This window comes from Garra rufa, chromosome 23 (assembly GCF_049309525.1).
Source record: "Garra rufa chromosome 23, GarRuf1.0, whole genome shotgun sequence".
Taxonomy (NCBI): domain Eukaryota; kingdom Metazoa; phylum Chordata; class Actinopteri; order Cypriniformes; family Cyprinidae; genus Garra; species Garra rufa.
The window spans coordinates 3119768-3144778 of record NC_133383.1 but is presented as its reverse complement, the minus strand read 5'-3'; the positions used below and the strand labels follow the sequence as shown (position 1 = coordinate 3144778).

General features: G+C 37.1%; 1 protein-coding gene and 1 pseudogene across 1 annotated transcript in view; one reads left to right on the top strand and one right to left on the bottom strand.

Annotated features, from left to right (window-relative positions):
* nup155 (nucleoporin 155) overlaps positions 1 to 18128 on the top strand; it is a 48884-nt gene extending 30756 nt beyond the window's left edge. Inside the window, exons 3-14 of the mRNA XM_073830193.1 lie at positions 309 to 447; positions 543 to 678; positions 1589 to 1742; positions 3312 to 3416; positions 3503 to 3657; positions 5156 to 5285; positions 11196 to 11309; positions 11391 to 11511; positions 11585 to 11695; positions 15712 to 15848; positions 17236 to 17342; positions 17416 to 18128. Coding sequence (XP_073686294.1) covers positions 309 to 447; positions 543 to 678; positions 1589 to 1742; positions 3312 to 3416; positions 3503 to 3657; positions 5156 to 5285; positions 11196 to 11309; positions 11391 to 11511; positions 11585 to 11695; positions 15712 to 15848; positions 17236 to 17342; positions 17416 to 17554 — 1548 coding nt within the window. The 3' untranslated portion in view covers positions 17555 to 18128. The remainder of the gene's footprint in view (positions 1 to 308; positions 448 to 542; positions 679 to 1588; positions 1743 to 3311; positions 3417 to 3502; positions 3658 to 5155; positions 5286 to 11195; positions 11310 to 11390; positions 11512 to 11584; positions 11696 to 15711; positions 15849 to 17235; positions 17343 to 17415) is intronic.
* A 4294-nt stretch (positions 18129 to 22422) lies between these two features.
* Positions 22423 to 24194, bottom strand: LOC141299829 (rhodopsin-like; annotated as a pseudogene).
* Between the last annotated feature and the right edge of the window lie 817 nt (positions 24195 to 25011).

Genomic DNA, 25011 nt, shown 5'->3' with positions numbered 1-25011 from the left:
TTATTATTTATTTTATTTGGTTTTTTTAATTAATTAGTTTGTTTGGTTTTTAATTTAGTTGTTGTAGTTTTAATTGCATAAAGTTGTTTATTGTTTTAGTTTATTTAGGTTTTTAGTTATTGAGTTTGAGTTTATATATAGAGAAAGAGAAGCTCTTAGTATTTAGTTTTGTATTTAATTAGTGTAGCTGTTTTTATTTGTTTTATTTGTTTTACTATTAATTTAATTGTTTTTATTTTAGTTTTTACCAAAACTATGCTTAATAATGAGAATACGGATGTCATCTTATTTCATTTTCTTCCTAACAGGCCAATGAGCTTCTGCAGGGCTCCAGACAAATCCAGAACAAGCTGGAGAAGGAGCGAACGCTGAAAGATTCCCTGCGCCTCTATCAGCAGATCAGCCACCATACGGACCTGCCGCTCGTCTGCACGCAGTACCGGCAAGGTGAGTGCAAAGACAGCTTAAAACGCATAGAAACTGAACCATTCACCTGCTTTCATCGTTATATATCAAACTGATGACGTTGTGTCCGTGTCCAGTGCGTTTCTATGAGGGCGTGGTGGAGCTTTGTCTCACAGCCGCTGATAAAAAAGACCCTCAGAAACTGGGGCTGCACTTCTACAGGAACGGAGAGCCGGAGGAGGACGCCAGCGGCCAGCAGGCCTTCCAGGAGCGGTCGGTATACACTTAGACTCATTCTATACAGTGCCTTGCAAAAGTATTCACACCCCTTTCATACCTCTTTTTTTTTTCACATTTTGTTTTGTTGCAGCATTATGTTAAACTGTTTTAAATGAGTTTTTCCCCACATCAATTTACACTCCATACACCATAATAATGACAAAGCAAAAACAGATTTGCAAATGTATTAAAAATAAAACACTGAAATAAGTACATTGCATAAGTATTCATACCCTTAACTCAGTACATAGTTGAAGCACCTTTACAGCCTCAAGTCTTTTTGGGTCTGATGTGACCATCTTTGCACATCTGCATTTGGCAATTATCTGCCATTCTTTGTCTCACCTTTTCACCTCTCCATCTCTGTCAGCTTGGATGGGGACTGCCAGACATTTTCTAGAGTCCTAGTTGTTCCAGTCGTCTTCCATTATAGATAATGCTTCGGTCAACCTTCAATGCAGCAGATTTGTTTCTGAACTCTTCCCTAGATCATTGTCTTAACGCAAGTCTGTGACTGAGCTCTACAGGCAGTTATCTTGGTTTTTGCTCTGATATGCATTTTCAGCTGTTAGACCTTTTCTGAGAGGTGTGTGCCTTTCTAAATCAGACTCATTCAAATGAATGTGCCACAGTTTAACTCCACTCCAAGTGTAGTAACATCTAGAAGCAATATTAATGCTCCTGAGCTGAAGTTGTTACGAACCAGTTTTGTGCTTTGTCATTATGGTGAATGAGATGCAGATTGATGTGGGGAAAAAAGCAATTTAAAGCAGTTTAACATATTGGTGCAACAAAACAAAATGTGAAAGGGGTATGAATACTTTTGCAAGGCACTGTAGCATCCTGAGGTGCTCACGTGGGAGTCATAGGTTCTAATCTGGCTGTAAACATTGTTTTTGTCCAGACTCTCCTGTTATAAATGCATCTCGGACACCATGCAGGAGCTGGTGAACCAGAGTAAAGCGGCCCCTCAGTCTCCCAGCGTCCCCAAACAACCCGGACCGCCTGTCATGACCTCTGACCCCAACATGTTGAGCAATGAGGACGCTGCCGCCCATGTGAGTCACACGCCACCTAGAACATTTCTTTGTGTACTTCCGTTTAAACCTGGTAGATGCAGTGTTATGTTTGTTTTTTTATTGTAATATTTTTATTTTTATTGTTCCTTTTATATATTTCTATCATTTTTCCTTTTTTGTAAATTTTAGTAATTGAAATTTAATGTATTAATAATAATTTTGATTAGTTGCCAAAGCAACTTTTCTAATGTTTACGTTTGTTCTTTTGTATTATCTTATTTTTATTTTTATTATTTTTGTAAAAAAAAAATCTTATTATATAAATCTAAATTCTTAATTTATTTTTTTGTTTGTGTATTTCTTTTTATTTATTGTAGCTATCTTTAGAAGTTTTAAGTATATTGTTTTTTAGTATATTTAGTGTAGCTATCTTGGCAGCTTTTAAACTTTTATTTTTTTAGTTGCCAAAGCAACATTTCTAATTCTTCAGTTTTTTCTCTTATAATTATATATATTTTTTTATATTATGTTTGCTTCATATTAAATATTTTTAGCTTTTTTTCAGTTTGTCATTTGTTTTATTTAATACTTTTTATTAATTTAATTAGTTCTTCATTTACATTTTTTTTTGGGGTGGGGTTTCGTATTTTATTTTAATTTGTTAGTTTATTTTTTATTTTTATTTTTTGTGTCTTAGTATATTTATTATAGGTATTTTTAGCAGATTTTTAACTTTATTTTTATTTTATTTTTGATTAGTTTCCAAATCAACTTTTCTAATGTTTGCTTTTTCTCTTATATTTATATTTTCATTTTTTTAATATTATTTCTATTGTAATATTTCTTCAGTTTGTCATTTTAGTTTAGTTTAATTTTAGTAATTAAATTTAGTTGTTAGTTTTTTTTGTTTGTGTATTTAATTTATTTTTATTTTTTGTTTCTTAGTATATTTATTAAAGCTATTTTTAGCAGATTTGTAAGCTTTTAGTTTTTTTATATCTATTTAGTATAGCTATTTTAACAGCTTTTTAACTTTGTTTTTATTTAATTTTTAATTTAATTAGTTGGCAAAGCAACATTTTTAATATTCACATTTTTCTCTTATTTATTGTTTTTATATTATATTTTTATTATAATAAATATTAAGCTTTTTTAATTTTAGTCATTTTAGGTTTTTTTAGTTACATTATTAATTTTATAAATATTTTCTGTTATTTCTATTTCTGTTATATTTTTCTTATAATAGATGATTAGCTTTTTTTTTCAATTTTAGTCATTTTAGTTTTATTTTAATTAAATATTTGAAATTTAATTTGTTCTTGATGTTTTTGTTTATTTTGTTTTTATTTTTTTTTCTTAATATATTTATTATTATTATAAATATTTTATATGTATATGTATGTGTGTGTTATTATTTATTTATTTATTTATTTTTTTATTTTTTTTTTCAAATCTAATTTAATTTCCGGGTAGTTGCCATGATTTCTAATGTTTGCATTTCTCTTCCGTTTATATTTTAATGCCACTTAACAAAAGTTTAGTGTTAGTTTAAGTTAACAGTAGCAACACTGGTTCATTTCCAATAATCCTATCTGGTTGGTCCCTCAGTTTGAGCAGATGCTGGGTCTCGCTCAGAGATCTCAAGACGAGCTCTTCCACATCGCTCTCTTCAACTGGCTCATTCAGGCCGATCTCACCGACAAACTCCTGGAGGTACGAATGATCGCATACATAGTTACTCGACATATCTTTAAATCTCTGTGCTTTGTGTGTTTAGGACGTTTTGTCCTCTGCTTCAGGTGAACTCGCCGTACCTGGAGGATCATCTGATGCACATGATCAAACAGGACCAGAGTAAAGTGCGTAACATGGACCTTCTGTGGCGATACTACGAGAAGAACAGAAGCTTTGGCAAAGCGTCTCACGTTCTGGCGCGGCTCGCAGACATGCACAGGTATGGTGCTGGATAGCCACGCCCATCTGATCTTCTCATTACTATTCATTTAGATCTTTATTTTGTTTTGGGGGTACATTAGCACATGCTTTCATGCTTGGTGGTTCGAAAAACGTATTATTTTTCTGATAGTTTACATTATTACAATTAATACATTAATACCCAGGCTAGCACAAAGGGCTCAGTTAGTTCTGGGTTTGATGAAGGTCCGCCTTCCATAAAAAAAAATGTTTTATGATTGGTTAGCAGTCACACTGCGTTGTGATTGGCCAATAGCTTAGACGGTGTTTCAGTCCTGCCACGCCCCTTCCCAAAGCAGCAAGCTGGATTAAAGTGATTCTTACGTTTTAAATATGGATATTTTTCTTACAAAAACACGTAGGATCGCAAAAAGTAGCCTTTTACTGACCCCTCCCGAGCCTTGTGAGGCACTTTTTATTATGGATCGACTTGTTTTGGACTGATCAGGGCTCTAGACTAACTTTTTTTTCTTAGGTGCACTAGCACAAAAGTTTGGTGCACCCAAATTTTCAACAGCATCGCATTTAACACCACAGTTTTACAAGTTCACGCTGTCTGTATAGGCAATATTGACTTATTATATATAGACCTTTTTCCTGAGTAAACGATGAGCGCCGCCATTACGAATTCTAAGGTCAGATTGAATGCTTTTCTGTTCCCGTTTCCATAGGAACCCATTCAAATAGCGTCCATCTGTTTTTAATGTAGCTAACGTCCGCTGCTTCGTGTCATCTACACTCATTAAAGTGAGGCGCTGACAAATGACGGATATTGCAACATTGCCAAGTGATGGCGCTATGGAGCCATGTGCTTTTTAAAAACATTTTAATAAGTTTAACATTAGTTTATTAGCTCGGAATATACCCTAATTTGACTAGAAACAATGCAGACCGGAAATGCAAAGCATTCTTTCAGTTAAGAGTCGGACTTCCGTGTTCAGGAAAAACGTCTCTCTCTCTCTCTCTCTCTCTCTCTCTCTCTCTCTCTCTCTCTCTCTCTCTCTCTCTCTCTCTCTCTCTCTCTCTCTCTCTCTCTCTCTCTCTCTCTCTCTCTCTCTCTCTCTCTCTCTCTCTCTCTCTCTCTCTCTCTCTCTCTCTCTCTCTCTCTCTCTGTGTGTGTGTGTGTTCTAAGCTGTTTCAGCAACAGACGCAACCCGGAAAAACTATCGCCATTGATTTTTACCGATAGTTCCGCCAATCAACTATAGGTGCCGATTAATCGCCAAAACATCGGTCAACCTTTACTAAATATCTCCCTTTGGAATGGACTTTGAGATTTGTAACTTTGTAGATGTTTTTTTTTATGCCTTAACATACACCACACACTGGCTAAAATTCAAAAAGTGAAAAAGCATAATTTTTGGACCCCTTTAAATTCCTGTTTGTGTACATTTATATGAAGCCTTATTAGTTCAGTGTGCCTTAGTCTGGTGCTGTGAAATGAAAAGGAAGGGTTTGTTGGTTTTGTGTGCCTGTAGCACGGAGATCTCTCTGAAGCAGCGTTTGGAGTACATCTCTAGGGCCATCCTCTCCGCCAAGAGCTCATCCTGCGTGTCTTCACTAGGAGCCGACGGAGAGTTTCTGCATGAACTGGAGGAGAAGATGGAGGTACTGAGACAAAAAAAGCTAATGATGGCCTTTATTTACTGAATGAGATTTTTTGTTTTTCAAAGACGTCTTTTCTTCTCACCAAGCCTGCATTTATTTGATCTGTAGTACAGCAAAACAGTAAAATTGTAAAATATTTTTACTATTTAAAATACATGCTTTCTGTTTGAATATGTTTTAAAATGTAATTTATTCCTGTGATCAAAGCAGAATTTTCAGCATCATTACTCAGTCTTCAGTGTCACATGATCCTTCAGAAATCATTCTAACGTGCTGATTTGCTGTTTAAGAAACATTTATTATAATCATCATCATCAATATTTTCATATATTACAACATTATACGCTACCATTCAAACGCTTGGAGTCGGTATAAAACAATGTTGGCAAATAAATGATAGAAATGAATACTTTTATTTAGCAAGGATGCTTTAAATTGATCAAAAGTAATGGTAAAGACATTTATAATGTTACAAAGGATTTCTGTTTCAGATAAATGCTGTTCTTCTGAACTTTCGATTCATCACAGAAACCTGATTAAATTCTACTCAGCTGTTATAAAGCTGATTTGAGCGGCAAGTCAGATTATTAGAATGATTTCTGAAGGGTCATGTGACTAGAGTAATGATGCTAAAAAATTCAGCTTTGAAATCAAAGGAATAAATGATATTTTTAAATTTAGTCAAATAGAAAATAGATATTTAAAATGGAAAAACTAATTTTAAACGCTTAAATATAAGTTAGACATGTTATATTGGCTGTGACTGTAAATTATTTGTGACTTATTAAACTTTAATTGCTAAGTTTCGTTATTGCAACTAACCTGAAATTTCAATTCAAGTATTACTAAAACTGAAATAAAAATAAAGCTTTCTTTTAAAAAGAAAAACGGATAAATATTTGATAAAATAAATTTGAAATGTTATTTCAGTTGAAATAGTAAAAATATATTTTTTTTAAATTAAGAGAAATATAAAAATAAAATCGCAGAGCTATTTTTTTGCGTGCATTTATTTTATTTTTTTTGGTTTATTAACAATTATTTTGACATTTAAAGAAGCGTAACTCCATCTGCTTTTTGTGACTTATTTTAATGTTTTCTTTTCCCTTCTTAATTTTAATTACATGGTCAGAATCATGTTTTATGGCATCTTGATCGACTGGATGAGTGTGTAATGAATCCAAGATGGCGGCATGTATGGTCTGATGTGTGTTTGTCCCTTTGTCTATACTCATTTGTTTGCTTCTGTGCTCATATTTGGAGTAAATTTTTAGTGGATATTATGACTGAGCTCTTTGGTTTTTAAATGAAATAAATTTCAATGGATTATGGACTACTTTGCTACAGAAAAATGATTAAATCTAAGGCTAGATGTCTATATCAGCAATCCACTTAGCTTAACCAGGTGCTAACAGCCAGCAAGAATCCTCAGGCCCTGCTAGTCCTCCAGGCCTTAGCAGCCCAGCTACCATCTACAGGCTCTGCTAGCAGCCCAGCTAACATCTCCAGGCCGTAGCAGCCCAGCTACCATCTCCAGGCTCTGCTAGCAGCCCAGCTAATATCTCCAGGCCCAGCTACCATCTCCAGGCCCTAGCAGCCCAGCTACCATCTCCAGGCTCTGCTAGCAGCCCAGCTAACATCTCCAGGCCGTAACAGCCCAGCTACCATCTCCAGGCTCTGCTAGCAGCCCAGCTAACATCGCCAGGCCCAGCTACCATCTCCAGGCCCTAGCAGCCCAGCTACCATCTCCAGGCTCTGTTAGCAGCCCAGCTACCATCTCCAGGCTCTGCTAGCAGCCCAGCTAACATCTCCAGGCTCAGCTACCATCTCCAGGCCCTAACAGCCCAGCTACCATCTCCAGGCCCTAGCCCAGCTACCATCTCCAGGCTCTGTTAGCAGCCCAGTTACCATCTTCAGGCCCTGCTAGCTTTTCTAGGCCTTAGTAGCCCAGATACCATCTCCAGGCTCTACTTGGATCCTGAGGCCCTGCTAGCTCCCTGTTAGCCAGGCCTTAGCAGCCCAGCTACCATCTCCAGGCTCTGCTAGCAGCCCAGCTACCATCTCCAGGCTCTACTTGGATCCTGAGGCCCTGCTAGCCTCTTCAGGCCCTAGCAGCCCACCTACCATCTCCAGGTTCTACTTGGATCCTGAGGCCCTGCTAGCTTCTCCTGGCTTTGCCAATATCTTCTGCTAACATGGCTCTTCTCTTAATGTTGCTTTGTTCATTGTTCTTGCAGAATTTAAGATCAAGCGATTTTTACGGGGTGAGTACATCTTACAACATCTGTGGCTCTTTGGACATAGTCTTTGGATACAACCGCTCAGCCTTTGTGCATTCCCCTCAAATGCCAAAAGAGTTGGCAGAGGACTTAAACTTAGCCTGGTTTCTACCTAGAGATATACTCCAGCTTCAAAATCTTTTGACTTTAAGTGATTATTTTGTGTTTGATGGCAGGCATTGCTGGGACTCTCATTCTAAAACCACTACAGATTCCTCATATACTAATGGCAAACAGAGATGGTTAATATTGTTATTGCTGCTTTTATCTGGTAATGTGCAGCCAAACCCAGGCCCTGAGTTGCAGTGTATTCCATTGCCATCTGATGTGAAATCCATGTCTGGTTTGAGTGTAATTCACCTTAATGTTCGTAGTTTGTTACCCAAAATGGATCTGTTTAGAATTTGGGTGAATTTAACAGATGCAGATATTGTTGTGCTGTCTGAAACCTGGCTGACAAAATCAATTACTGATACTGATATTGGAATGATTGGTTATAACGTGTTTCGTGCTGACAGGCCAAGGAAGGGTGGTGGGGTTGCTATTTATGTCAAATCTAAATTTAATGTGAAGTTAGTTTATTCCGAATCAATCAGTAAGCAGCTGGAATTTCTGGCAGTGAAGGTGGAATTGTCCAAGGGCCTTTATGTTACTGTGGTTGGGTGTTATAGGCCTCCTTCTGCCCTGAGTACTGCATTGCAGACTCTAATGCAACTTTTATCCAGATTGGACTACTCTGAAATTATTTTAGCAGGTGATCTAAACTGGGACTGGCTGAATCCTTGTTCAGATGAATTTAAGTCATTTTGTGATTCTGTTAATTTCACACAGTTAGTTAATTCTCCCACTCGTCCAAATCTCAAGTGCCATGAGAAATCCACCTTAATTGATTTAATTTTGACTAATGTCCCGCACAAATTCTCTGCAGTTGGTGTTTTTTGCAATGACTTAAGTGACCACTGTGTTGTTGCTGCTGTAAGGAACACTAAGATGCCCAAATGTAAACCGCGAGTAATCTGTAAGAGGAATCTCAAAAAATTTAATGAACAGGGTTTTTGCCATGATTTGTTTAATTGTGACTGGAGTAGAATAGAGCTGATTCCTGATGTGGAGTCAGCCTGGATCTTTTTCAGGGACAGTTTTTTGCAAGTCATAGATAGACACGCCCCACTTAAGAGCTTCAGAGTTAAGGGGCGTGACAACCCCTGGTTTTCCTCTGAGCTTGGAGACATTCTTCATGACCGCAATTTAGCTTGGGCCAAAGCAAGAAAAACGGGCTCTTCTTCAGATTGGCTTGTTTTTAGGCAGTTAAGAAATAAATGCTCTTCTTTTATTAAGAAAGCAAAATCTGACTTTTATCTGTCAGCCACTACAGACACCTTAAATGATCCCAGAAAATTTTGGAAGGCTATAAAATCACTTTCACTAAACAAAGATAGTATTAATGTTCCTTCTTTTATTATGAAAGAGTCTGCGGTTGTTCATGACAAGCTGGAGATATTGAATCATTTTAATGAGCATTTTATTCAGTCTGGTTCTTTGTGTGACATTGCTGGTCCTACTACTGTGACACCTTGTAGAGATGTACCAGTCTCTACAAGTGTCTTCAATTTCACTCCATTCTTAGTGGCTGACGTTCATAAAGCCCTAAAAGAGCTGGCTCCTGAAAAACCTCCAGGACCTGATCTTATAGAGCCCTATTTTTTAAAAATAGCTGCTGATTGTGTAGCAAAGCCTCTAACGTACCTTTTTAATCTCACTTTAGAGAGCAACACCATTCCCAAAGTATGGAAATCTGCATTTGTTTGTCCATTATTGAAAGGGGGTGACCCGTCAAATTTAAATAATTACAGGCCCATTTCTAATCTGTCTGTTTTGGCCAAAACTCTTGAGTCCCTGGTGAGTAATCAGATGAAAGACTTCCTGCATGTACAGGACATTTTATCCCCAGTTCAGTCAGGTTTTAGAAAAAAACATAGTACCATCACAGCTGCAATGAAGGTGATAAATGACATCTCTGTTGCTCGTGATAAGAAGCAGCACTGTGCATCACTTTTTATTGATTTGTCAAAAGCTTTTGATACGGTTGATCATGATGTTTTAAAGGTTAGGCTTCTTAATTCGGGGTTCTCAGAGAAAACTGTCTCTTGGTTCTCAAACTATCTTAGTGACAGAACCCAGTGTATTAAGCATGATGGTGTTCACTCTAGTATTTTACCAATCTTTAAAGGGGTGCCACAAGGCTCTGTGTTAGGCCCTCTTTTATTTACTATTTATATAAATAACCTTGATCGGCATGTATCTGATGCAAACTTTCATTTTTATGCAGATGACACAGTTATTTACTGCTGTGCACCTTCTCTTAAGCAAGCCATTGAACATTTACAGAATGCTTTCACTGTGGTCCAAAACACTCTGCTACAGTTGAAACTTGTGCTCAATGCAGATAAAACCAAACTTATGCTTTTCACGGACCCTCGGAATAGACCACTGAATGTTCCCTCAGTGGTTACTCTTGATGGATGGGAAATACAGATTGTTACAACTTATAAGTATCTTGGTATTGTTATTGATGACTGCCTGTCTTTTAAGCCTCATGTTCACAGCCTAGTGAGAAAGTTGAGGCAAAAATTGGGTTTTTATTTTCGAAATAAGCTGTGCTTTTCTTTTAACGTTAAAAAACGGCTGGTGGCATCCACTTTTTTATCTGTGCTGGACTATGGTGATATTTTATATATGCATTCATCTGCTCAATGCCTTCATATGATCGACGCAGCCTATCATGCCTCGTTGAGATTTATCACCAACTGTAAAGCTTGCAGCCACCACTGTGAGCTGTACTCTCGTGTGGGATGGTCTGCTCTGGCCACACGGAGGCTCTGTCATTGGTACACCTTTATATATAAGGCTATTCTTGGTGTGCTTCCATCCTATTTATGTTCACTTCTTATGAAAAAAATTACCGGTCATTATTCTCTCCGTTCTCAGGCTGTTGTCTTGCTTTCTGTCCCACATGTCAGAACTGAGCTGGGTAAAAGGGCCTTTGTTTATTCTGCACCCTTCACATGGAATTTGCTGCAGAACAACTTAAAACTTAGTAAATTGATTCCTTTGAGTGTTTTTAAGTCAAAAATGAGATGTTTCGAGTTGGACTCACTCACATGTTTTTAACTGAGATTTCATTGTAACAATTGGCCTTCAAACTGTTTCTTTCTTTATTTGTTTTTATTTTGTCTTTGTATGTATGTACTGTTTGTGATGTAACTTAGCTGCCTATCTTGGCCAGGTCTCCCTTGCAAAAGAGATTTTTAATCTCAATGGGCTTCTCCTGGTTAAATAAAGGATATAATAACTAACTAATAAAAAAATAAAAATAAAAAAAATAAATGAAATCAAGATCAGTAATATTTTTTATTACTTTTGTAACTTATTTTAATGCTGCCTTTTTGTTGCTTTGATTACCAATTGCTTAATTCCAACTAAACTTAAATTTCAGTTGAAATTATAAAAAAATGTACAAATAAAGCTAAGAAGACATTTCCAAAAATAATAAAAATGACAGAATCACATAAAGAGACTTAAACGTAAGCCGTTCATTAGTTTGCGTTGTAACGCTGCTGTGATCCTCCAGGTGGTGCGGATTCAGGTTCAGATCCAGGAAACCCTCCGCAGACAGTATTCCCAGCATCCCTCAGTGCAGGGAGCCATGACACAACTGGACTCTGAGCTCATGGACATTACCAAGGTAAACGAAGATGCTTCAGTAGCATGCTGTAAACACACTTTCAGATCTGCTGTTTCATAACCGTGGTTTTGATCTCCGCAGCTGTACGGCGAGTTTGCGGATCATTTCCGGCTGTCGGAGTGTAAGCTGGCCATCATCCACTGCGCGGGACATGCGGACCCCATCCTGGTGCACACGCTGTGGCAGGAGATCATTGACAAGGGTAAAGCCTCTCGCTGACGTCTACCTCTTTTTATTGTGGATCGGTGTGTCTGACGGTTGCTCTTGTATTTCAGAGGTGAGCGACAGTGTGGCCATGAGCCCGCCGGACCGCATGAGAGCTCTGAGTCTCAAGCTCGTGTCGCTGGGAAAGTTATACGCGGGAACGCCACGATACTTTCCATTAGGTACTGCTTTCACTCTCTTTAACTGTGAGATTGTGTCTATGTGGCTCATCTGGTGATTGCTCTCCTGGTTTGATCCTGCTAGAATCATGCTACTCATGCTAATATTAATTAAAGGTGCCATAGAATGTATCTATACAATATTTTAAATTGTTCTCTGATATCTACATAGGAGGTATATGGCATAGGAAAGGTTTCACAGATCCATTTACAACCCTAGGATTTGTCCCTGGAATGAAATGCTCTGTTATTGCCTTATTTGGAATGTTCGTGAATATTAATGAGCTCTGCTCTGATTGGCTGTTTCACAGAGCTGCTCATGTCTATTGCTCGCACATTGATAAAAATATATATTTATTTACGGAGCTCTAGACGCTTTTAATATTAGCCGCGGTTTGATGAATCTGCCGTTTTGAATCCGCGACATTTTATTCTCATTTTATTATGTAATAGTCTGTTATATTGGAATTGACCTATTTTTCAGTGGTCTTTTGCAAACACTAGAATTATATAAGGAGGAGAAAATGGTGGTGTTTGAGACTCATGGTATGTCATGTCCATGTGCTGAACTGTTATTATTCAATGATAGCACGGTAAATACCGAATGTTTTTCATTCTATGGCACCTTTAACATTAAAATATTAAACTACAGGTATGTGCCAAAAAATAGAATATCGAGGGAAAGTCAATTCATTACAATAATTTGTTTCAAATAGTGAAACTACACACAAAGTGAAATATTTCAAACCTTTATTTGTTTCAATTTTGATGATTATGGATTAAAGACAGTATTTCACAAAATTAGAATATTTCATGTGACCAATAAACACATGTTGGCCTTCTGAAAAGTGTGTTAATGTACTGTATTATGTTCTCAGTACTTTGGGCTTCCTTTTGCACCAATTCCAGCACCAAGGCGGCGTGGCATGGAGGCGATCAGCCTTTGACACAGTTGAGGTGTTATGGAGCCCAAGTTGCTTTGATATTGGGCTTCAGCTCGTCTGCATTTCGGGGTCTCTGTTCCCTCATCTTCCTTTTGACAATACCCAATGGATTTTCAATGGGGTTTAAGTCAGGACAGTTTGCCGGCCAATCAAGTACAGTTATTCCATGCTATTAAACCAGGTACTGGTAGTTTTGGCTTTGTGGGCAGGTGCCAAATCCTGCTGGAAAATAAAATCATCATCTCAAAAGCTTGTCGGCAGCAGGAAGCATGAAGTGCTTTAAAAATGTCCTGGTAGACAGCTGCGTTGACTGTGGACTTGATAAAAGACAATGGAGCCACAGCAGCAGATGACATGCTCCCCAAACCATCACTGACTGTCTTCATGTCAATTACTCAAAATAATCTCTCAGATGAAACTCACATCTTGTCAATCTGACATATTGCCAGGTTGTTTGTTTAGAGAGGTTTTAGAAACAATCAGTCCCACTCTTTTAGCTATTGTAAACAGCTCTTTAATAAATGGGGCATTTCCTGAAAGTTTTAAACATGCTATCATTCAACCCTTATTGAAAGGCCCTCATCTCGACCCCGCAGTACATAACTATCGTCCTATTTCTAAACTTTCCTTCGTCTCAAAGGTTTTGGAAAAAGTTGTACTATCACAGTGTACTTCATATCTGGACACACATAATATTTTAGATCCGTTTCAGCCTGGTTTTAGAGCACTGCATAGTACCGAGTCAGCATTGCTGAAGGTCACAAATGACATTCTGCTGTTCAATGACTCTGGATCTTCTGCTATCCTAATACTTCTGGATTTAAGTGCTGCATTTGATATGGTTGATCATAATATTCTTCTGAATCGACTTGAGTGTGCTGTCGGGTGCAGGGTTTAGCTTTAGAGTGGTTTGCCTCATACCTAAAGGGGAGAACTTTCTCTGTAAATATTGGATCTTTGACTTCTCCCGTTGCACCTATCCAGCGTGGTGTTCCACAGGGATCCATTCTTGGGCCCCTTTTGTTCTCCATTTATATGCTTCCTTTGGGCTCAATTCTCCGGAAACATAATATTAATTACCATTTCTACGCTGATGACCTCCAATTATATTTTCCACTCAAACCAGGAAATGACTTTTCTTTGGATCATCTTTTGTCATGTCTTAGTGAAGTCAAGACCTGGATGGCAAAAAACTCTTTGAAATTTGATGAAAATAAAACCGAGGTGTTGCTACTGGGCCCTGCTGTTACAAATAACTCTATCATAACACAGTTAGGTTCTCTAAGTAACAACCTACACGACTGCGCGAAGAATCTTGGAGTCCATTTCGATCCTCTTCTCCACTTTGAGTGAGTAAAGAGTAGTTTTTTTCATCTTAGATCATTGGCTAAGGTGAAACACTTTTTATCCAGTAAAGACCTTGAAATTGTAATTCATGCGTTAATTTCTTCTCGTCTGGATTACTGTAACTCTCTGTACGTTGGCCTACCTCAATCTACACTCTCTCGGTTACAGATGGTTCAAAATGCGGCAGCCAGATTCTTAACAGGAACTAAGAAAAGGGATCATCACCCCTGTCCTTGCCTCATTGCACTGGCTCCCTATAAAATTTAGAGTTGATTTTAAGATTCTTCTTTTTGCATATAAGGCATTGCATAATTCTGCCCCAGAATATATCTGCAAACTAATCACACCCTATGCAGCTTCTAGGTCTTTAAGATCTAATGATCAGTTACTATTATCCGTTCCCCGTTCACGTTGTAAAACAAAGGGTGATCGGGCTTTTTCAGTAGTTGCCCCAAAACTCTGGAACAGTTTACCATTGCACATCAGAGCTTCTACATCGTTGGATGTTTTTAAATCGAGCTTAAAGACATATTTTTACTCACTGGCATTTGGGTGATGTATCATGAATAATTAATTAATTTGTGTTAAAATTGTTGTGTTATTATGAATTTACATTTTAATTGTTCTTATGTGTTTTATCTTTTGCTGTTTATCTTTGTTGTAAAGCACTTTGGATCAACTACGGTTGTGTTAAACTTGTGCTCTATAAATAAATTTGACTTGACTTGACTTGACTGTGAAAACTTCACACTGGACTTTAAGCAGCTTGACTTCTGTGCCTCTCCGGTCTTCCTCCAGACTCTGGGACCTTGATTTCCAAATGAAATGCAAAATTTGCTTTTATCTGAAAACGGTACTTGGGACCACTGGGCAACAGACCAGTACTTTTTCTCCTTAGCCCAGCACAGACGCTTCTGACGCTGTTTTTGGTTCAGGAGTGGCTTGATGCATATTCAAGCTTTTTTGGAGATGAGGATTTTATTTTCCAGCAGGATTTGGCACCTGCCCACAAAGCCAAAACTACCAGTGCCTGGTTTAATAGCATGGAATAACTGTACTTGATTGGCCGGCAAACTGGCCTGATTTAAACCCATCCATTGGGTATTGTCAAAAGGAAGATGAGGGAACAGAGACCCCGAAATGCAGATGAGCTGAAGGCCAATATCAAAGCAACTTGGGCTACCATAACACCTCAACTGTGTCAAAGGCTGATCGCCGCCTTGATGCTGGAATTAGTGCAAAAGGAGGCCCAACAAAGTACTGAGGACATAATACAGTACATTAACACACTTTTCAGAAGGCCAACATGTGTTTAAGATCCTTTTATTGGTCACATGAAATATTCTAATTTTGTGAAATACTGTCTTTAATCCATAATCATTAAGATTGAAACAAATAAAGGCTTGAAATATTTGACTTTGTGTGTAGTGAACTAATATAACACACAAGTTTCACTTTTTGAAACAAATTATTTAAATAAATGGACTTTCCCTCGATATTCTAAGTTTTTGGCACATACCTGTATATCTATCAAACTGTACGCTTTTAAAACTACTTCAAATGTAACTATTTCAGACTGAAAACCGTCAAACTTAAAACTTTTTAAACTTAAACTCTCTGGTCCGGCTTTCTCAAGCCAACTTCAGTTTGTCTAAGTGTTGCTTTGGATAAAAGTGTCTGCTTAATGTAAATGGTCATCTGATCTCATGGCTTTTATGTGCTGTTCAGATTTCCTGGTGAAGTTTCTGGAGCAGGAAGTGTGCCGGTTGAACTGGGACGTGGGTTTCGTCACCTTCACCATGCAGGAGATTGGAGTTCAGCTTCCACGGCTGCTGGAGGTTTATGACCAACTCTTCAAGACACGGGTACGACAAACTACTGCTGTGTTTAGATTAGGAGCTTTTATTTGACACTCAAAGCCCACAGGCTGATTGTCAAATTTCACTTTCTGCATCTTATTATCCCATAATCCTTTTAAAGATTACTTAAAGATAATATATTTTTTAATGTTATTTACACATTTATTTTTCTAAATGTAAATTTTAATCTTATTTATTAATCTACATCCCTTTTAAGGATTGCTTAATGGTAGTCACATTTATTTTGTAATACTAATATTTATAGCGTTTTTTTTTTTTGGTTTGCTTTTCATTGTTTTTTATTAATTATTAATCCATTATTCTCCTAAGGATTGCATAATTGCAGTTACATATTTATTTACTTGTAATTTCTTATTCATATTTATTTGGTAATCTATAATCCTTTTAAGGATTGCTAAACATTAGTTTTGTTTTATATTTAGTTTTTTATGATATTGTTATGCTTGTTTTGATTTCAGATTTATTCATTTATTGTTATTTTCGTTGTTTTGACGTGTGTGTGTGTGTGTGTGTGTGTGTGTGTGTGTGTGTGTGTGTGTGTTTACTTATTTTGTTGATTTCTTTTTTTAATCAATCATAACCCTGTTAGGGATCTGCTTCATGGGACTTCGTTTTTTTATTATTTTATTTCAGAATTGATTTATTACTTTTTTGTTGTTTACGATCTCTTAATATTAGCCAAAAAATGTATTTACTTGTATATTATTTATTGATGTATTTCAGCATTTATTTATTTATGCATAATCATCTTAAGGTTTGCTAAATGGTAGTTTTATGTATTTATTTATTTATATATTGTTTTTTTAATTAATTCATAATTATTATATTTATACCGGTGTGTATATTATTTCTTATTTTGTTATTTATTAATAAATAAATACAACATTTTATACATTTCATTAATAAATAATATTCATGTAATTGTTTATTAATTTGTTGATATTTCTTGTTTTAATTAATTATGAAGTAATTAATTAAAACAACAAAAAATATCAACAAATTAAATGAATAAATATTAAAAAAAATAATATTCAATTGATTATTTATTTTGTTGAGATTGCTTCATGGTAGTTTTTTATTATTATAATTATTACTATTATTTTATTTCAGAATTGATTTTTTTTTTACAAATATTTAGTAGTTTTATTTAATTTTTTGTTATTATTGCTGTACCTAAAAGCTGAACAAGTGTTTTCAGTGTAACTTCACATGGTGTCCTACGTTTCTTAAGTGTAAACAGTATTAGGGTTGTGTAAACAAGACTTGATTCTAGTTAGTTGTTGATCAACAATAACTCGATTCTCAGACCCTTTTTAAAAATCTATATTTATCTGTGCATGCTACAGTAGTTCATTTCTTTGCTGTTTTTCAGGACCCATGTTGGCAGCGCCTGAAGAAACCGCTTCATCTGGTGGAGTGCATTCATGTGCTGCTGTCAGGATATGTGAACGATCCCAGCCGTGTGCCCACCTATGACAGGTAACCGTCATGTCTACATCTTATACTTTATATTTCACATTTTCTCCATCACTCACTTTACTGTTAATTGCAGACGGAGGTTTACAAACGCTTGTCTGGATAACATCTGCGGTTATCTGGTGGAGCTGCAGTCCTTGAGTCCAAACGCAGCCCTGCAGGACATTATACGCAACTTCAAATGCCTTCAGGCCAAACTGGAGAAGCTTCATTGATGACTATGAAGGCCATTTTGTTAATGCTATCATTTTGATGGACGTCCTGATACTACAGCAGCCTGACGCCAAGACTTCAGTCTTTATATTTACTGAAAATAAATAATGTTCACTCATCCAGCCCAACAGACGGCCGAAATAAACACTTCAGATGTGTACTACTTTGGTTTGCAGACGTTTTTGTGGTCATCAGCAAGATATGAAGGTGTGCCATACGTGTTTTCATTGATTATTCAGTTCTAATTAATCATTGGTGTCTGTACAGTCTGTGTTTGTAATGTAAGGAGGCACTTATTCTGGATATTTTCTACTGTTGAAACACAATCTATAATTGGAAACATCCTCATGGATGCTGTTTTTTACGTTTCTTGACTGGGATGTGGTTGTGGATGAACGGGATGAAAGGAAACACCATGCTTGATGCGTTTTGTACTAGTCGCCAGGGTTCAGCAAGGGAATCTTATGAAAAAGACATTTTATGAAAGTCTGAAACTTTTCCAACCACCCTCTAGTTTGGTGTAATATGTATTGCAAATGGTCTGAAGATAATAAAAGAAAGTTTTGTTTTAAATTACATTTGTGTCATTTTCTGAGTAATTGTTTTAACATGTTTAAAAAAAAGTAACTGTTTAAAAAAAAAAAAGATTTATGTATTAAACTGACAAATATATGATTTTAAATCAAGTTTATAACTTGTGAATTATAATTCATATTTCATATGTTTTGCTTTATATTTTTACAAAGGCTATGTTCAGACTACTGTGATTTAAATGTCATATTGTAAAAATGTATATGAGAATCATTTTTGAAAAGTGCATATCTGGAGGGAAACAATCTTTTCAATTTTACCTCAGCTTGCGTTCTTTGGTTTCTCCATGTTCCTGGCGGGAAAAGAAACGTCTGCTTCAGGTGAGCTCCTATCAATGATTTTGATCAAACTAAATATATGTAACTTTGTCACCACTGTTGTCTGAAATACCATTGATATTACCTGAGAAGTAGATGAGCTAGGAAACTGAGCTTTCAAAAACATAAAAGGTAGTAAAACGGAATGTTCAAAGCAAGCTGAAAATGACTTCAATCTTACATTTCAAGCAATTCGCCAGCAAAATCCAGTTCAAAAGAGCCATTTGAATTTCAACATCACTTGTAATGATTTACAAAGCACATAGTGATGGGTGAAACTGAGCTTTTCGAAAATCCGACTGGTTTAAACCATTGAGTCGCAAAATGATTCACTGTTTTGAAAGCGATTCTATCAGATCGTGTATCGCGAATCATTTAGATCGGATCTTCGGGGCGCGAATCACGATTCATTTGATTTAGATCACATCAGAGCTTCAGAACGTGGATCATGAATCATTATTCAGATCAGGGATTAACAGCAGGTTCGCGAATCATTTTACTGAGATCAGAACTTAGGGGAGCAAATCGCAAATCATTTAAATCAGATCTGGACTTTGCAATGGGTTCGCAAATCATTTCATTGATATCGGAAATTTGGGGCACAAATCATAAATAATTTGATTCAGACCAGGGATTGGCAGCAGGTTCGCAAATCATTTAATTTTTTTACATTTGAACTTTGTTTGATTCAGATCGGGAATTGAGGTGTCAATCATTTAGATCGGATCTTCGAGTTGTGAATCACGATTCATTTGATTTAAATCACATCGGCGCTTTGGAACGTGGATCGTGAAGCATTATTCAGATTAGGGATTGCCAGCGAGTTCGCAAATCATTTCATAGAGATCGGTAGCCTGGGTTTCCCCATCCTGCCTTGCGCAGCGCGATTTTATTCACGCTTCTAGTCTAGTCTGGAAACCATGGACCTAATTTTCACCTAAGATAGGGAACCAATCACAGAACGGGGAGGGAGCAGCAAGACGATGACGCCTTCTATGCGACTCACCGAAGCAGTTTGTTACTATGGATCCAGCATGGCAGCAGCCGCGAAGTTATCTTTCGTGTCTACACCGGACGCGAGCGGCGTGACCCGACGCGACAAATGACATTAGAACCTATTATGCTGTCTACACTGGATGCGGCGAGACATGGCAAATCCCGACAGTAATCTGCTGCCGCGTTCTATTTATGACGTGCTCACACAAAAGTTTAAATGATTTGCAACGGTCGCCTTGTCGCGTCCAGTGTAGACAGACTTTAGCTGTTGCGGCGCAGCAACTGTCGCGTCCGGTGTAGACACGGTGTAGTGTTCGTAGTAGTTTAGAACGCAAGTTTATTTTGAAAAAAGAGCAACTTTTGCCGTTCGCTCTACCTACGTCATCCGGTATAATTGAAACGATTGGCTATGAACTACGCACAGGCGCATACGATAGACATTCGTATCGCCCAATAAACGGCTCTGGACATTCGTAAACCACGCCTCAAATACGAGAAAATGAACATGTGGTTCCCAGACCACGAATCATGACGAAGTCATAACGTGGTCTGGCGTTAGCCAGGCTATGAGATCGGAACTTCGGGCGCAAATCATGAATCATTTGATTCAGATCGGGATTTGGAGGCGCGAGTCATTTAGATCGGAACTTCGGGGCGCAAATCACGATTCATTTGATTTAGATCACATCAGAGCTTCGGAACGTTGATTGTCAATCATTTGATCATTTTGGGACATTGTGCGCAGTTCGCGAATCATTTGATTCAGTTTGCGAAACTTTTGATTCATTTCCGGACATTCTGTGCAGTTCGCGAATCATTCGATTCAGTTCGCGAATCATTTGATACGTTTCGGGATATTCTGTGCAATTTGCAAATCATTTGATTTAGTTCGCAAATCATTTGATTCATTTCGGGGCATTCTGTGCTATTCGCGAATCATTTGATTCAGTTCACAAGTCATTTGATTCATTTTGGGACATTGTACGCGGTTCGCGAATCATTTGATTCAATACGCGAATCATTTGAATAATTTCGGAACATACTGTGCAATTCGCGAATCATTTGATTCAGTTCGCGACTCATTGGTTCAATTCGCAAATCATTTGAATCATTTCAGGGCATTCTGTGCAATTCGCGAATCATTTGATTCAGTTCGGGAGTCATTTGACTAATTTCGGAACATTCTGTGCAATTCGCGAATCATTTGATTCAGTTCGCGAGTCATTTGATTCAATACGTGAATCATTTGAATCATTTCAGGACATTCTGTGCAATTCGGGAATGATTCATTTCGCATGTCATTTGATTCATTTCGGGACATTCTGTGCAATTCGCGAATCATTTGATTCAGTTCGCGAGTCATTTGATTCATTTCGGGACATTCTGTGCAATTCGCGAATCATTTGATTCAGTTCGCGAGTCATTTCATTCATTTCGGGACATTGTACACAGTTCGCAAATCATTTGATCCAGTTCGCGAATGATTTGATTCATTTTAGGACATTCTGTGCAATTCGCAAATTATTTGATTCGCTTCAATTCGCGAATCATTTCGGGACATTCTGTGCAATTAGCGAATCATTTGATTCATTTCAGGACATTATGTGCAATTCGCAAATCATTTGATTCATTTCGGGACATTCTGTGCAATTCGCGAATCATTTGATTCAGTTCGCGAGTCATTTGATTCATTTCGGGACATTGTAAGTGGTTCGCGAATCATTTGATTCAGTTCGCGAGTCATTTGATTTAATTCGCGAATCATTTGAATCATTTCGGGACATTCTGTGCAATTCGCGAATCAATTGAATCATTTGGGGACATTCTGTGCAATTCGCGAATCATTTGATTTAGTTCGCGAGTCATTTGAATCATTTCGGGACATTGTAGTTCACGAATCATTTGATTCAGTTCGCGATTCATTTGATTCATTCCAGGACATTCTGTGCAATTCGCGAATCATTTGATTCAGTTCGCGAGTCATTTGATTCCATTCGCGAATCATTTGAATCATTTCGGGACATTCAGTGCAATTCGTGAATCGTTTGATTCAGTTTGCGAGTCATTTCATTCATTTCGGGACATTGTACGCAGTTCGCGAATCATTTGATCCAGTTCGCGAATCATTTGATTCATTTCGGGACATTTCTGTGCAATTCGTGAATCATTTGATTCAGTTAGCGAGTCATTTGATTCATTTCGGGACATTCTGTGCAATTCGCGAATCATTTGATTTAGTTCGCGAGTCATTTGATTCAATTCGGGACATGTACGCGGTTCGCGAATCATTTGATTCAGTTCGCGAATCATTTGATTCATTTCAGGACATTCTGTGCGATTCGCGAATCATTTGATTCAATTCGGGACATGTACGCGGTTCGCGAATCATTTGATTCAGTTCGCGAATCATTTGATTCATTTTGGGACATTCTGTGCAATTCGCGAATCATTTGATTCAGTTCGCGAATCATTTGATTCATTTCAGGACATTCTGTGTAAATCGCGAATTATTTGATTCAGTTATCGAGTCATTTGATACATTTCGGAACATTGTACACGGTTCGCGAATCATTTGATTCAGATCGGGACTTTGAGGCGTGATTCGTGAATCATTTAGATCGGATCTTTGGGGCGCGAATGACGATTCATTTGATTTAGATCATATCGGAGCTTTGGAACGTGGATTGCTAATCATTTGATTTAGATCAGAACTAGGGACGGTTTTGCAAATCATTTGCAGAGATCATGAATCATTTAATTTAGATCAGAACTTCGGAATGTGTATCGCGAATCCACATCATTTTCTTTCTTTTTTTCTTGCTTTATTTATTAAACAATTAAACAGTGCAATACATCAAATCAGGCAGTACAGTTATAAAAACAAAAAAAGAAAGAAACTAAACACATAAATTATCCATGGTTTTATTATGGTTAGTGAAGCAAAACCATGTTTTTTTGTAATAACTTTAGACCTTGAGGACACAAAGGATGAACATAGAGATGCAGTTTTGACAGCTTTAGGATTAATATGGATAGTTTCCATATACTTCTCTCGAGTAACTTTGAATTAAAAAAAAATGTTTAGAGCCTGTAAATTTTAGTTTATAGATGTGAAATAGCTAACAGGAAATACAAATTAAGTGAAGTTTTTCCTCTGTTCTCATTTGAGTAGTCAAACAATCCAAAGAAAACATCTTTAAAACAGAAAACAAAAATACAAAATGAACATTAATATAATCAATATATGGGTCAAAGATGTTAAGATGTCCACATCAAAAGAATTTTACATAAATTATTTTATGTTCATAGAAATCACATTTAATGTAAGTGTCTACTTTTAAGGTTTTTGGAGAATAAAATGTCAAAATTTGGTTGAAATAATGTTACATTGTCATTCAGTGTAACAAAACATTTATGCAAAAATCAAACAACATGCTTATTCTGACTTGTGCATATTAAAATATATAAAAGAAAGAGGGAGCATACTAAATTTTATTTAAATAAGTAAATTAAGAAATTCATCTTTTAATGTCTTCTAAAATTAATTTTTGTTGTAAATATGTTTGAAAAGATTGTTACACTGAATGACATTTTAGTGAGTGTCTTCTATAAATTAGGGAAAAATATATGAATTTTATTTTTTTTTGCTCAGAAAGACAAAAACAAAAATATTTTATATATATATATATATATGACTTAAATACATTGACTATAATATGCAGTCCTTTGTTTTGTTTAAATAACAAGAGTAGAATTGCATTCATGTGCAGATTTATAATTTGTTAAGTGGCCTAACGAACATAATGACAGTGATCGCTGCCAGCAATTACCAAAGCACTGGAGGGACAATCACTTCTGCTTTTGCTTTGGTGGTGGAAAAAATTATACACCAGTTATGTATACATATATATATATATATATATATATATATATATATATATATATATATATATATTCTTATATATTATACAAAAAAAAACAAGAGGTATCTGTTGTGTACAAACAACTAATTGCTCACAACTCAAGCTTTGTTTACATTTGCGAATTTGGTTGCTCGAGGACGGATTGAATTTGACCGGCATCTTCTGTTGTGTTTTTTTTGTCTGTGTTTTCTACTGTACCTGCTGGATTTCTTCCTTTGGAGTGATCCGTGATCCGTCTTTGACTTTGGAGGAGCACCAAGACCATCTGCACGCTGGCGTAAGTGATCCCAACAAGTGGAACGACGCTCGCCAGAATCAGGTACAATGCATCAAATGTCTTTTTCTCAGCAGGTGTTGGAAAATGTTCCTCGCAAACTTCTAAAGTTCCGTTCCCGTCGTGTGGGATGCTGAACATCAGCGCCACGATCCAGCTCCCAGCGAGCAATATGACGACCAACCACAAATTATCCATCTGCACCGGAGCTCCTCCACGTCTGACTGAACCCACCAGCGTCTGCTGCCAATACATGCTGATGAACATGGTGGAGAAGATGCTGCTGGTTTCTGAGAGATCGGATGAAAACTGAAGCACGCCGCAGTAGTTTCTACCCAGGAACCAGTTGTTCACAAACTGCGCCAGTGTGTCTGGAAGATCCACCAAGCAGTTTGTGATCAGGTTGGACACGGCCAGGTTAATGAAGAGGACATCATTGGGTCTCGGTTGAGATTTAGATTTGGGCAGAGAGCAAACCCGTAATGCCAGTCAAGCAGAAAAACGCTCGCATTGATGATTCGATCCAGTCTTGAAGCTCCATCTCAAAGCTTTTGGCTTGCATGTACAGATCCAGAGGTTTGCGGTCAGCTTTATAATGCATGAACTGATGAAATCACAGTCACATGTTAGTCAAATCTCCTCCTGCTATCGTGAGAATGAACCAAGAACTAGTATTAAAGGGATAGTTCACCCAAAAATGAAAATTTGATGTTTATCTGCTTACCCCCAGGGCATCCAAGACTGTAGGTTTCCTCAGTAGAACACAAACGAAGATTTTTAACAAAAACCGGTGCATTCTGTCAGCCAAATAATGGAAGTGGATTGGCACCAAACCTTTAAAAGTAAACAAAAACATGCATATACAAATTCAAATTTTTACCTTTGATACACAGCCACGTCCATCTGTCCTGAGCAAGAGCTCATCATCTGGCTCGTTACATGTGAACGCACTCTGGCGTAGGATACGCAAACGCCGTAAGGGGAAATTGGTGAAAAGTCCCAGATGAGTTTGCGCAAGCAAACGTAATCTTATAGCTTTAAATCGGTTTGAACAATCAGGATAAGCTCAAGTAATTACCATTTTGAATAGCCGCAATGAGTGTCGTTTACATGCGATAGATCGCTTCCGGCGTATTCTACACCAGAGCGCGTTCACATGTAACAAGCCGGATGCTAAACTCGTGCTCAGGACAGATGGACGTGGCTGTGTATCAAAAGTAAAAATTAATATAAATACTGTTCAGTTTTTTCGCAAAAACCAATCGTTTCGTGTTTTAGGACATCAATGTATCGTCACGAGCCGCAGGGTGTAATTTGGTTTTGTCTGAGCGTGTTTTTGTTTACTTTTAAAGGTTTGG